The sequence below is a fragment of the Hyla sarda genome, chromosome 8, assembly GCF_029499605.1.
Source record: "Hyla sarda isolate aHylSar1 chromosome 8, aHylSar1.hap1, whole genome shotgun sequence".
Classification (NCBI taxonomy): Eukaryota; Metazoa; Chordata; class Amphibia; order Anura; family Hylidae; genus Hyla; species Hyla sarda.
In genome coordinates, this window is record NC_079196.1 from 63,397,050 (window position 1) to 63,409,493 (window position 12,444).

At 41.2% G+C, this 12,444-nt stretch overlaps 1 protein-coding gene across 5 annotated transcripts in view; it reads right to left on the reverse strand.

Moving 5' to 3' along the window:
• CCDC141 (coiled-coil domain containing 141) overlaps positions 1–12,444 on the reverse strand; it is a 290,158-nt gene that overhangs the window by 25,693 nt on the left and 252,021 nt on the right. For all 5 annotated transcript variants that reach the window (XM_056534334.1, XM_056534335.1, XM_056534333.1 and 2 more), the window contains one exon: positions 3,245–3,385. In XM_056534334.1, the coding sequence (XP_056390309.1) occupies positions 3,245–3,385 (141 nt within the window). The remainder of the gene's footprint in view (positions 1–3,244; positions 3,386–12,444) is intronic.

Here is a 12,444-nt window from a genome sequence, read left to right on the forward strand (position 1 = left end):
CATTAACCTTTCTAATATACCTAATTTTATTATTTATTTATTTATTAAATGATTTCATTTTAATTTCTTTCTTTCTTTCTTTTTTTGAAATAATGGCTTATAAAAAGGACTACTAGGGGTCCCCATACCATCCAGAACATAATCCTGTTTGGCTAAAGCATCATCATTGTCCCAGCTGAAGCATAGGCTGGGAAAAAAGTCCAAGAAGTGAGTACGGGACTATCCTTTGGATAGGGGATAAGATGTCTTAGCGCCGGAGTACCCCATTAAAGGGGGAATCAACTTTTCATATATAGGAACTAAAACACTAACCCTGTGTTTCACCTCCAGTGTGCCGCCAGCTGTTGCAAAACTACAACTCCCAGCATGCCCGGACAGCCTGGACAGCCCGGACAGTTTTGAAACAGCTGGAGGCACACTGGTGGGGAAACAATGCACTAAGCACACGTAAAAAAATATTTATTGATTGTATCATTTTGTGCAAAAGGGAAAAAATGTAGAACTGGAGACAGAAAGGGATACAGTACAGTTACACAACAGGTTATAGATGCAGTATTATACAATGTATTGGCTGTGCTGGAGCACAAGTCAGAGAATTCCTGCCTTTCCTAACAGCTGTTTTGCTTATAAACCCACATGCCCATGTTATGAGCTATGAGCACCTGATTTATCAGCTGTATTCTCTATTTTTGCTGGCAAAGTTAAAGGAAATCTGTCATCAGAATCACCCGCACTAAACCTGTTACACAGGCTTGTAGTGCGGGTGATCCTGATTAAAACGCTTCTTACCTCATTAAAAATGGTTCAGCGGTTCGTCAGATATCTTTATCTTTAGTTTTATGTTATTCCCTGGCTTGGGGCTCAGTGGGAAGTCCGCATCAGCGCGGACTCGACTATACGTCATTTTAGCCGGGCGGAGTGGCCGTCCGGCTCATGAATATTCATTAATGTATCGTCGCAGTCTAATTCCTGGTTTTAAGTCACGTGGGGAGCGCCGCGCATGCGCCGCGTTCCGTACACCCGGAAGCGGCGTTCTCCCCCCCGAATTCACTCAAGCAGAGGCCCAATACAAGTAAGAAGATGGCCTGGATGAGCGAAAAGCCGGGGGTGGGAGGAAGGGAGGGTGTTTTTATGCACAAACTGATGGCACATGCAGGATATATATAGGTATATGTGTGTGCATATATTAATGCGTGCATATATATATATATATATATATATATATATGTGTGTGTGCATATATTCATGTGTGCATACATATATATATGTGCATGCGCGGCGCTCCCCACGTGACCAAAAACAAGGAGTTAGACTGCGATGATACATTCATGAATATTCATGAGCCGGGCGGCAGCTCCGCCCGGCTAAAATGACGTATAGCTGAGTCCCAGAGGCGGGACCCTCACAATCCCCACAATCAGACATCTTATCCCCTATCCTTTGGATAGGGGATCAGATGTTTTTCGGTGGAGTACCCCTTTAAGTTTCTGGGTATAGAAACTTTTGACCTGTCTCTGTGACATGACAAAAGTTTATTTTTTTTGATGGGTCAAAGTCTCAATGCTGAGGTCCCCACCGATCAGGAGAAAAATTGAAAATAAGTGCGCGGCAGCATGAATTACTCCCTGGCTCTAAGTGATCTTTGTCTTACTGCTCCATTATGGGGCAGTGAGATAAAGATCCAGGAGTAATGTGCAGTGCCGCATGCTTATCTCTGCTCACTCTCTTGATTGGTGGGGGTCTCAGATCAAAACTTTTCACATGTCTCTGTGAGCACGGTGGCTCAGTGGCTAGCACTGTTGCTTGCAGCACTGGGATCTTAGGTATCCCACCAAGGACAACATCTGCAATGCGTTTGTATGTTCTGCCCTAGTTAGCCTGGGTTTCCTCTGGGTACTCTTGTTTCGTCCCACATGCCAAAATATATTGATAGGTGAATATAGCCTGTGGGGACAGGAATTAATGTGAGTGTACAGCACTGCGGAATCTGTGGGAGCTATGTAAATAGAGAATAATTATTTCAAAAGTTCTTTTTTTTTTTTTAAGTGACAGTGCCCATTTAAAGCCCATGAATGTATATATCTCATACAAAGTCTAATATGTCATGTAATTGTGGATGGTTATTTACTTGGAATGTTATCATACAGCATTTTTACACGTGTATATTACATACTACACCTACCATTATATAACTAAACACATGTAAACATGGGAACCGAAATTGAGCTCAAAGATTTAAATAACATAATTATAATTCAAAATGAATTCTTAAAAAAATACAAAAGGATCAATAATACTAATTATTTTATTGGCATCATTGATCCTTTCATATTTTTGCCGTTCATTTATAATTATAGTTACCTTATATGCTCGAGTATAAGCCGACCCGAATATAAGCCAAGGCCCCTAATTTCACCCCAAAAACCCAGGAAAACCTATTCACTCGAGTATAAGCCTAGGAGGGGAAATACATCATCCCCCCCGTCATCATTCCCCCCCACCGTCATCATCCCGCCCTCCTCATCCCTCCTGTCATCATCCAGACCCCCCTCATCCCCCATCATACAGATCCCCCTTGCCCCCCCTGTCATCATACAGACCCCCCTCTCTTGTTCTCTACTCACCTCCCCAGTTGCAGCTCTGTCGGGACTTCCCTAGCAGCCGTCCAACGTCGCTGCAGGGACCGTCGGACTTCCAGTGGGGAGGGTGAGCCGGTTCGGGCCATCCATCTTGACCGAGAGGCCCTCTTCTCCGCTGCGGGCTGGCCAAGGACTAGTGACGCTGCATTGACGCCGCCGTGTAGGGACACCCCTGACGTCATGGACGTCCCTGCACGGCAGCATCAATGCAGCATCACTAGTCCAGGGCCGGCTCACCCTCCCCAATGGAAATCAGACAGTCCCTGCACCATAGATGGGTGACGATGGACGGCCCGGCCCATCCCCTCGCCACCCCCACCAGTATGCCTGCAATTTTTTATTTTTCCCATCACTCGAGTATAAGCCGAGGGGGACGTTTTCGGCACGAAAAATGGTGCTGAAAAACTCGGCTTATACTCGAGTATATATGGTATGTCCATTTAAATCTGTGAGCCACAATTTCAGATTCCATGTTTACAGTTTTTTCTCACTTAGGGTATTTGCAAGACATTGTTGTCGCTTAGATTTATGTTGGTAATATTATTACATATATATTGTTAAATAAATACATGTACCATTATATCTCTATTGACTGCTGAAAGTACCTGCATTTTCTCTGCATACATTTCCACTTGCTGTATCTGGTTCTTAATTACTTTCAGATTCCGTCCTTTATCGGCCTTCTTTGTGTAGTTGAATTTCAAGTTATTAAATTTTTTCTTCAGATCCTTAAATGACTCTTTCAGCTAAAATGATAAATATGTTTCTGTTAAACTAAGATACAGTAAAATTGTTTTCTTGGTTTCTTCTCATAAGCCCTTAAAGTATTTATTAATAAAACATCTAACAAGTTGTATAAACTTGGCATGTATGTATAAGTAAAGCTTTCTTTCCTTTTAAACCAGTGAGGCAATTTTAATGCATTATGAAGAGAACATGTGGTCAGTATAAAACAATGGGGGGGCTGATCCACACCCCTTAGGCCAAACTCAGACAATGTAAAATGTGCAGAATGTCCCTACAGAAAACCCGTGTGGATATTCCCCACATTTGGATAATCCGGCAGGCGCAGACACAAGAATCTCTCGGAAATGCCCAGTCTCTTAGATGCAATGCATTTCCGAGCTAAATCGGCAAAGAGAATAGACATGTCTATTCTTTTAGAGGACACCAGAATTAGGAATTCCGATTCTACAGCTGAAGATTCCACTGTGTAGCAGAATTCCATTGAAATCAAAGGGACTCTTCTGCTGCAGAATGTCCGTGCGGAATATTTATGTGGAATTCCGCATGGACATTCTGCCGTGTGAACATAGCCTTATAGTGACAGGAAAAGGTTGTGCATGGGTTTATGTAGTGGGTGGGCATCCACATAGGACAGGGTGTAGCAAAGAGGTTTAATGGTGGAAGGATGGGAGAAAGTACATCATTCTTCCTGATATTCAGCTAGAATGGAAGTTCCCCAACTAAATCAGAATAGAGGTGCACGAGAAAGACGTTCATCATTCAGGAGCAGTATTTCAAGTTAAGTTATGTTCACACGGTGGAATTTACGAGCAGAATTCCACAGAAATGTCGAGCTCAGAAATTCCACTGCAGGAGAGTCCTATTGATTTCAATGATATTCTGCTGCACTGTGCACATAGTGGAATTTCCATGGCAGATGTTTCAGCCACGGAAATCCTGATTCCAGCATCTGCAGAAGGAATAGACAAGTATATTCTTTCTGCAGATTCCATTCGGAAAGGCATTGCCATCTATAAGAAGTTGAAAGTTCCGGAAGCGCTAGGACCGCTCAGAAAATCAAATGTGCGGAATGTCCACCCGTGTTTTCCGGGCAAACATTCCGCACATTTAAACATGGCCTTCTAGGGCACCTATCCAGGCAAAATGCCTACAGGGGATATATGGTTTAATGCTTTTTGGTACCCATGGGACATTGAGAGCAACTAATGGAATAGTGTGGTTGGTAAAGAAATAATTCTTAATGGTAATGAAGACTGTCTCCAGGGACCTTATACCTCATCTATTTGCATGTAATATTTTATATGTTAATGAAATTTGTCAGTTGATGAATATTTGATTAATATTTATGTGAAAAAATGTGGCTGCAGTCTTTCACCACAGCAGTTTTTTGGGGTCTTTTTTCCATAAAAACTTTTTAGGACCTTTGTTTCAGTTTTGTCAAGTAGCAGTAGTGCAGCTTAGCCCCATCTGAACTTCAGTTAAGTTTAATATCATGCAGTGCTGCAGTTTAGAAAAGCATAGAAATACTATTTTTCCAGATTCACATGTAATCCCTCAACATTCTTGATATACAGTATCCTCATATTTTACAGAGAAACTATTTTTTTTAATCATCACATTGATGTTACTGCAAATAATTTGGTTAAGAAGGCATAGGCCAAGATTTATCAAACTCACTAAGACAAAAACTGTCTGATTTGCCCATAGCAACCAATCACAGTTGTGATGTTTGATAAATCTGGGCCATATAGCTCAATAGATAAATTATATATAATAAATATTGTATATTTAAGTTGTAACCAGTTTAAAAAAAGATGTTGAGAAATTGAAAATTGAAGGGAACGTGTCATCATCTTAAAGGGGTATTCCAGAGATTTTTTAAAATTTTTTTTAATTAACTGGTGTTATTACAAGTTCTACACATTTGTAAATTACATCTGTTAAAAAAATTCACAAAAATTCTGAAGGAAGTCATGTATTTCTTTCCGGTCCAACACAGTGGTCCCTGCTGGCACCTATGTCTGTATCAGCTACTGTTTAGAACAGGAGCAAAAATAAACCTCTTTGTTCTCCTGCTCTGAATAGTTCCTGACTGTGGGAGCGGGTAACATTGGATGCACATGTTGCGGGATCAGGTAGAAGTGAAACACACATGTTGTGGAGTGGGCAGTAATGGTCAGAAATTCATCGGAGGAAGACATAAGAAAACATCCCCGTACAGGCCTCTAGTTTGTGAACTCAGGCTAGTTTAATTTAACCCCTTCATGACCCAGCCCATTTTCACCTTCATGACCTGGGCATTTTTTGAAAATCTGACCACTGTCACTTTAAACATTAATATCTCTGGAATGCTTTTACTTATCATTCTGATTCCGAGATTGTTTTTTCGTGACATATTCTACTTTATGTTATCGGTAAAATTTCACTGATATTTGTATCCTTTCTTGGTAAAAAATCTAAAAATTTCATGAAAATTTAGAAAATTTAGCATTTTTCTAACTTTGAAAGTCTCTGCTTGAAAGGAAAATGGATATTCCAAATAAAGTACATATTGATTCACATATACAATATGTCTACTTTGTGTTTGCATTAAAAAATTGACAAGTTTTTACTTTTGGAAGACACCAGAGGGCTTCAAAGTTCCGCAGCAATTTTCCAATTTTTCTCAAGATTTTCAAAATCGTAATTTTTCAGCGCCCAGTTCAGGTTGGAAGTGGATTTTAAGGATCTTCATATTAGAAATACCCCATAAATGACCCCATTATAAAAACTGCACCCCCCAAAGTATTCAAAATGACATTCAGTAAGTGTTTTAACCCTTTAGGTGTTTCACGGGAATAGCAGCAAAGTGAAGGAGAAAATTCTAAATCTTCATTTTTTACACTCGCATTTTCTTGTAGACCCAATTTTTGAATTTTTACAAGGGGTAAAAGGAGAGAAATCACCCTAAAATTGGTAACCCAATTTCTCTTGAGTAAGGAAATACCTCATATGCGTATGTAAAGTGTTCGGCGGGCGCAGTAGAGGGCTCAGAAGGGACGGAGCGACAATGGGATTTTGGAGAGTGAGTTTTTCTGAAAGGGTTTTTGGGGGGCATGTCCCATTTAGGAAGCCCCTATGGTGCCAGAACAGTGGACCCCCCCCACATGTGACCCCATTTTGGAAACTATACCCCTCATGGAATTTAATAAGGGGTGCAGTGAGCATTTACACCTCACTGGCGTTTGACAGATATTTGAAACAGTGGACTGTGCAAATCAAAAATTTTATTTTTCATTTTCACAGACCACTGTTCCAAAGATCTGTCATACGCCAGTGGGGTGTAAATGCTCACTGCACTCCTTATTACATTCCGTGAGGGGTGTAGTTTCCAAAATGGGGTCACATGTGGATATTTATTGTTTTGCGTTTGTCAGAACTGCTGTAACAATCAGCCACCCCTGTGCAAATCGCCTCAAATGTACATGGTGCACTCTCCCTTCTGGGCCTTGTTGTGCGCCCCCAGAGCACTTTGCTCCCACATATGAGGTATCTCCGTACTCAGGAGAAATTGCGTTACAAATTTAGAGGGTCTTTTTTCCCTTTTACCTCTTGTGAAAATGAAAAGTATAGGGCAACACCAGCATGTCAGTGTAAAAAATAATTTTTTTTACACTAACATGCTGGTGTAGACCCCAACTTCACCTTTTCATAAGGGGTTAAAGAAGAAAAAGCCCCCCAAAATTTGTAAGGCAATTTCTCCCGAGTACGGCGATACCCCATATGTGTCCCAAAACTGTTGCCCTGAAATACGACAGGGCTCCAAAGTGAGAGAGCGCCATGCGCATTTGAGGCCTGAATTAGGGATTTGCATAGGGGTGGACATAGGGGTATTCTACGCCAGTGATTCCCAAACAGGGTGCCTCCAGCTGTTGCAAAACTCCCAGCATGCCTGGACAGTCAATGGCTGTCCGGCAATACTGGGAGTTATTATTTTGCAACAGCTGGAGGCTCCGTTTTGGAAACAGTAGCGTACCAGACGTTTTTCATTTTTTGGGGGGAGGGGGGCTGTGTAGGGCTATGTGTATATGTAGTGTTTTTTACTTTTTATTTTAGGTTAGTGTCAGTGTAGTGTAGTGTTTTTAGGGTACAGTCACATGGGCAGAGGTTCACAGCAAGTTTGCCGCTGGAAGTTTGAGCTGCAGCGCAAAATTTGCGCCATCTCAAACTTGCAGCACTCACTGTAAACCTCCGCCCATGTGAGTGTACCCTGTACATTCACATTGGGGGGAGGGGGCAAACATCCAGCTGTTGCAAACTCCGAGCATGCCCTTTGGCTGTCCGTGCATGCTGGGAGTTGTAGTTTTGCAACAGCTGGAGGAACACTGGTTTGGAAACACTAAGTTAAGTAATAAACTTTCAAGTGTTTTGCAACCAAACTTAGTGTTTCCAAACCAGTGTGCCTCCAGCTGTTGCAAAACTACAACTCCCAGCATGCATGGTCTGTCAGTGCATGCTGGGAGTTATAGTTTTGCAACAATTGCAACAGCTGGAGGCACTGAGGTAGGAAACGGACAATGTTTCCCAACTAGTGTGCCTCCAGTTGTTGCAAAACTACAACTCCCAGCATGCCCAGACTGCCAAGGCATGCTGGAAGTTGTAGTTCGGCAATATCTGAAGGATCAGATGTTGCCGAACTACAACTTCCAGCATGCTTGGGCAGTCTGGGCATGCTGGGAGTTGTAGTTTTGCAACATCTGGAGGTCCACAGTTTGGAGACCACTGTATAATGGTCTCCAATCTGTGCTCTTCCAGATGTTAGAGAACTACAACTCCCAGCATGCCTGGACAGACTGAGCATGCTGAGATTTGTAGTTTTGCAACATCTGGAAGAGCACAGATTGGAGACCATTATACAGTGGTCTCCAAACTGTGGACCTCCAGATGTTGCAAAACTACAACTCCCAGCATGCCCAGAAAGCCAAAGGCTGTCTGGGCATGCTGGGAGTTGCAGTTTTGAAACTCTCAGAGGCAGCAGTGAGATCGCTTTACGGCGATCTCACTGCTGCCAATGAAGATGCCGCACTGCTGCTGCAAACTCACCTCCGGGACGCAGCGCAGCCGGGACCGCACGGAGGATGCCGGGACCGCACGGAGGACGCCGGGACCGCTCGGGACACCGCTCCGACGGGTAAGTGACGCCAGGGGACGGGTCAGGGACACTTAGTAGAGCGGTGTGTGTCCCGATCCCCGTGATCGGAACTCACACACCGCGCTGCTAAGTATTCTGATAGCGAAACGCTGCTATCAGCTAGTCAGATTTGACCAGCTGATAGCAGCGATCGCTGGGGGACGAAACCCCCCGTGGTCGCACGGTAAGATGGCTGGCTATCAGTGATAGCCACCATCTTTCCGGGCGCTGCGGGATGCCGCGAGTAGCGGCAGTAATGTCCATGACGTACCTGTATGTCATGGGTCGGGAACACCTTGCCACCCATGACGTACAGGTATGTCATAGGTCGGGAAGGGGTTAAAGGGTTCCTTTCATCAAAAAAACTTTTGATATATTATAGATTAATGTATGCAGAATAACTTTCCAATTGCATGTTATTAAAAAATATGCTTTTTTCTATTTAATTTTCCACTTTGAAAAAATGACCACTAGGGGTCTCCCTACCAGTCCTTTTTTATAGATTTCAGACTCATGCAGGAGTCCTAAATCTCAGACTAACAGACAAACTCACCACTGCTCACTGCCAGGGAGCTTGTCTGTGTCGCGGCTGCAGTCTGAGATTTAGGACTCCTGCATGAGTCTGAAATCTATAAAAAAAGGACTGGTAAGGAGACCCCTAGTGGTCATTTTTTCAAAGTGGAAAATTAAATAGAAAGAAGCATATTTTTTAATAACATGCAATTGGAAAGTTATTTTGCATACATTAATCTATAATATATGAAAAGTTTTTTTTATGAAAGGTACCCTTTAAGCCATTATTGATCAATTCGCCCCATTTTTTCCAGGGTGTTCACTTATAAGAGATAATTGTAGGTTGATAAAGAAAAAAAAAAAAGGTAAATTTATGTTTTCACCTATGGCGACTTTAACTGTTTACATGAAACTAAAGAAGATAATGTTTGGAGGATGAGCCTTCTACTTCCTCCTAATAGTTTAAATACCAGACCCCCTAAAGGACCGTAACGGAAATGATTCCTTAGGTCATCAATGAATACCAGACAGGACGTAAAGGTAGCTGGTGAAAAGTTTTACGATGATTTACTTAGCAGGGAGCAGCTTAGATCAGGGGAGATGTTTTGTATGCACACATGCTATAGGACAGAAATGAGAGCAGAAGGAGAAAAAGGCTTTAGTTTTCAGTTTGCTGTCAGACGGCGGACAGCAGCTGCAAGTGGACGTTCTGACACATGAGACTTTTTTTCTCGGACCTGGAGATCTGATTTCACATTCTCCTTCTGCCATCGCAGGGATCTTCTCGTGAATCATCCCACAGATGTACTTATAGTTTATGCTTGCACAACATTAGCAAGCATATCCAGTTATATACCAGAGCAGCACAAGCCCAAAACATCTAATACCAACTTCTAATGCCTGCACATGGTACTGATGGGGACGGGGGACCAGGTCATTCAGGTCTTCCATTATTCATAACAAAGTGTATATACTTTTCCTGATATGAACCATAGGTATAAAGTAAAGACAGAAAAGAAGGACAGGCCCTGGGACACTTCTATACCTGTCATTGGCACAAACTACAATGATTCCATTTCAGTAAAAGTCTTGGGAATAATTTACTCCCAGTGATTTGGCATTAAAAAAATAGCAAAAGTAGCCATGTTTTGCACAACAAATTGCAAATTTCCGCCACACTTGCCAAGTTGGCGGGCTTAGCAGAAATGGGGCAGGGCTTTATGGAATGGCAACATGGCATCCTACGTCGGCCAGTTTACTGGCCTTATTAGAGTAAGTGTTTGCTGAACTGTATGCCAACTCCTTGCTGGTGGAGACGTCAGTCAGATTTAAACAGGACAGTCCCAAGTGCCTCTTAATAAATCTGGCAAACCTAAGATTATACTTAAAGGGGTACTCCGGTGAAAAGCAATTGTTTTTTTTTAATCAACTGGTGCCAGAAAGTTAAACAGTTTGTAAATTATTTTCAGTACTTATCAGGTGTTGTATACTACAGAGGAAGTTCTTTTCTTTTTAAATGTATTCTTTCTGTCTGACCACAGTGCTCTCTGCTGACACCTCTGTCAATGTCAGGATAGGTTTGCTATGGGGATTTTCTCCTGCTCTGGACTGCTCTGAGAAAAACAGAGGTGTCAGCAGAGAGCACTGTGGTCAGACAGAAAGGAAATTCAAAAAGAAAAGAACTTCCTGTGGAGCATACAGCATCTGTTAAGTACTGGAAGGATTAAGATTTTTTATATAGAAGTAATTTACAAATCTGTTCAACTTTCTAGCACCAGTTGATTTAAAAAAAAAAAAAAAAAAAAATATATATATATATATATATATATATATATAAATATATGTATAAATATATGTATATATATATATATATATATATATATATATATATATATATATGTTTTTCACCGGAGTACCCCTTTTAGAACATCATGTAAAACGCAGGGCCTAGTAAATTCCCCTGTTGGTGTTTCAGTACAAGGACAGTTATAGCATCTTCATTGAAGTGACATTAAACAAACCAACTATGATATCATCAATACAACTCCAGCAACAGTAATATCATTATACTGTAGTCATAATCATAGCCAGACACAGTGCTCCCCAGTAAAACCAGCCATACAGCTGCCATAAGATAAGGAGGTTTCCTATTTCGTAAATTGATAAATATTGATAGGATTGTAACGCTGCATCTTCACCGTATAAATTGCAATACTGCTATAGAGAAAAATTGCTGTTATAGAGTTCTCAGAATGCCATTTGGCCAAATAGTGTGTACCATTCCACCACGGTAGGGTGACCTCATTATGGGATGGACCCTACACTATAAATATTCCTCTCTTGGGAATAGCTGGATCCTACATGTCCAGAAATGTGTAGGCTTAGTGATGGGCATATCTATATTGTAGGGTCCATTCCAAAATAAGGTCACCCTATGGTACATGGGATGGTACACACCATTTGGCCAAATAGTATGCTTTATCTTTTTCTCTGCATTTGGGTCAGTGGGATATTTCTTCTTTTCAAATAATTTTATTTTGTTTTTCTAATTCAAAGAGGTTATCAAATGAAGAACAAATGCATACAGGACAATCAGAAACATGAACAAGAAGATACAACCATGAGAGGCCTAATGCATGAAATACAGGAATGCAAAGCCAGCCCAGTGGCCCATTTTTTCAATGCAGCATGCTCTAGGTATGGTGTTTTTTTTGTTTTGTTTTTACAGGCAATTTGGTGTTGGATTTCTTTCATAACCCTCCTTTGGATTTTACTGCTTAAAAAAAAAAACAGAAAACAAGAATATATTTTTATATGTATATATTTTTTCTAATCCAATGTCAGAAGCAAGAAAAAAATATTCAATATTTAAGATACATTTTGCTGCTCAACACACTTTATACTTTGACCCTCAGTTTCTTTCTTCTGTAATGAAATCGTTAGAGAGTCATTCAGTAGATACAGTTGCATCCGACTCAGCAAATGATGTTGCAGTGTTTACCTGTTTAGGCAGATCAAACAAATCCCACACTGGTGTCATTTGTATGCCTGAGATGGGAATTAACCCCAATGTATTAAAACAGATTAAACAGGTGATCTGTTTATTTTTTATTAGCTATTAGGGTGCTGTCAGGCTGGATTCACACTGTGCATTTTTTTATATACTTTTTCACCTTGTGTGTTTTGGTTGGTCAACTCATTCACAGACATTGGAGTTCACCAACAAAAACAGAAAACATGTGTTAAAAAAACCAGTACAAAAATTCACATTGTGAGCCCAGCCCACCACCCTAAGGCCTCTTTCAAAAATACTTTTTTCATAGCATTTTTATTGTGCTTCATGCTAAAATTTACACATGGATGAAAAAGCATCAT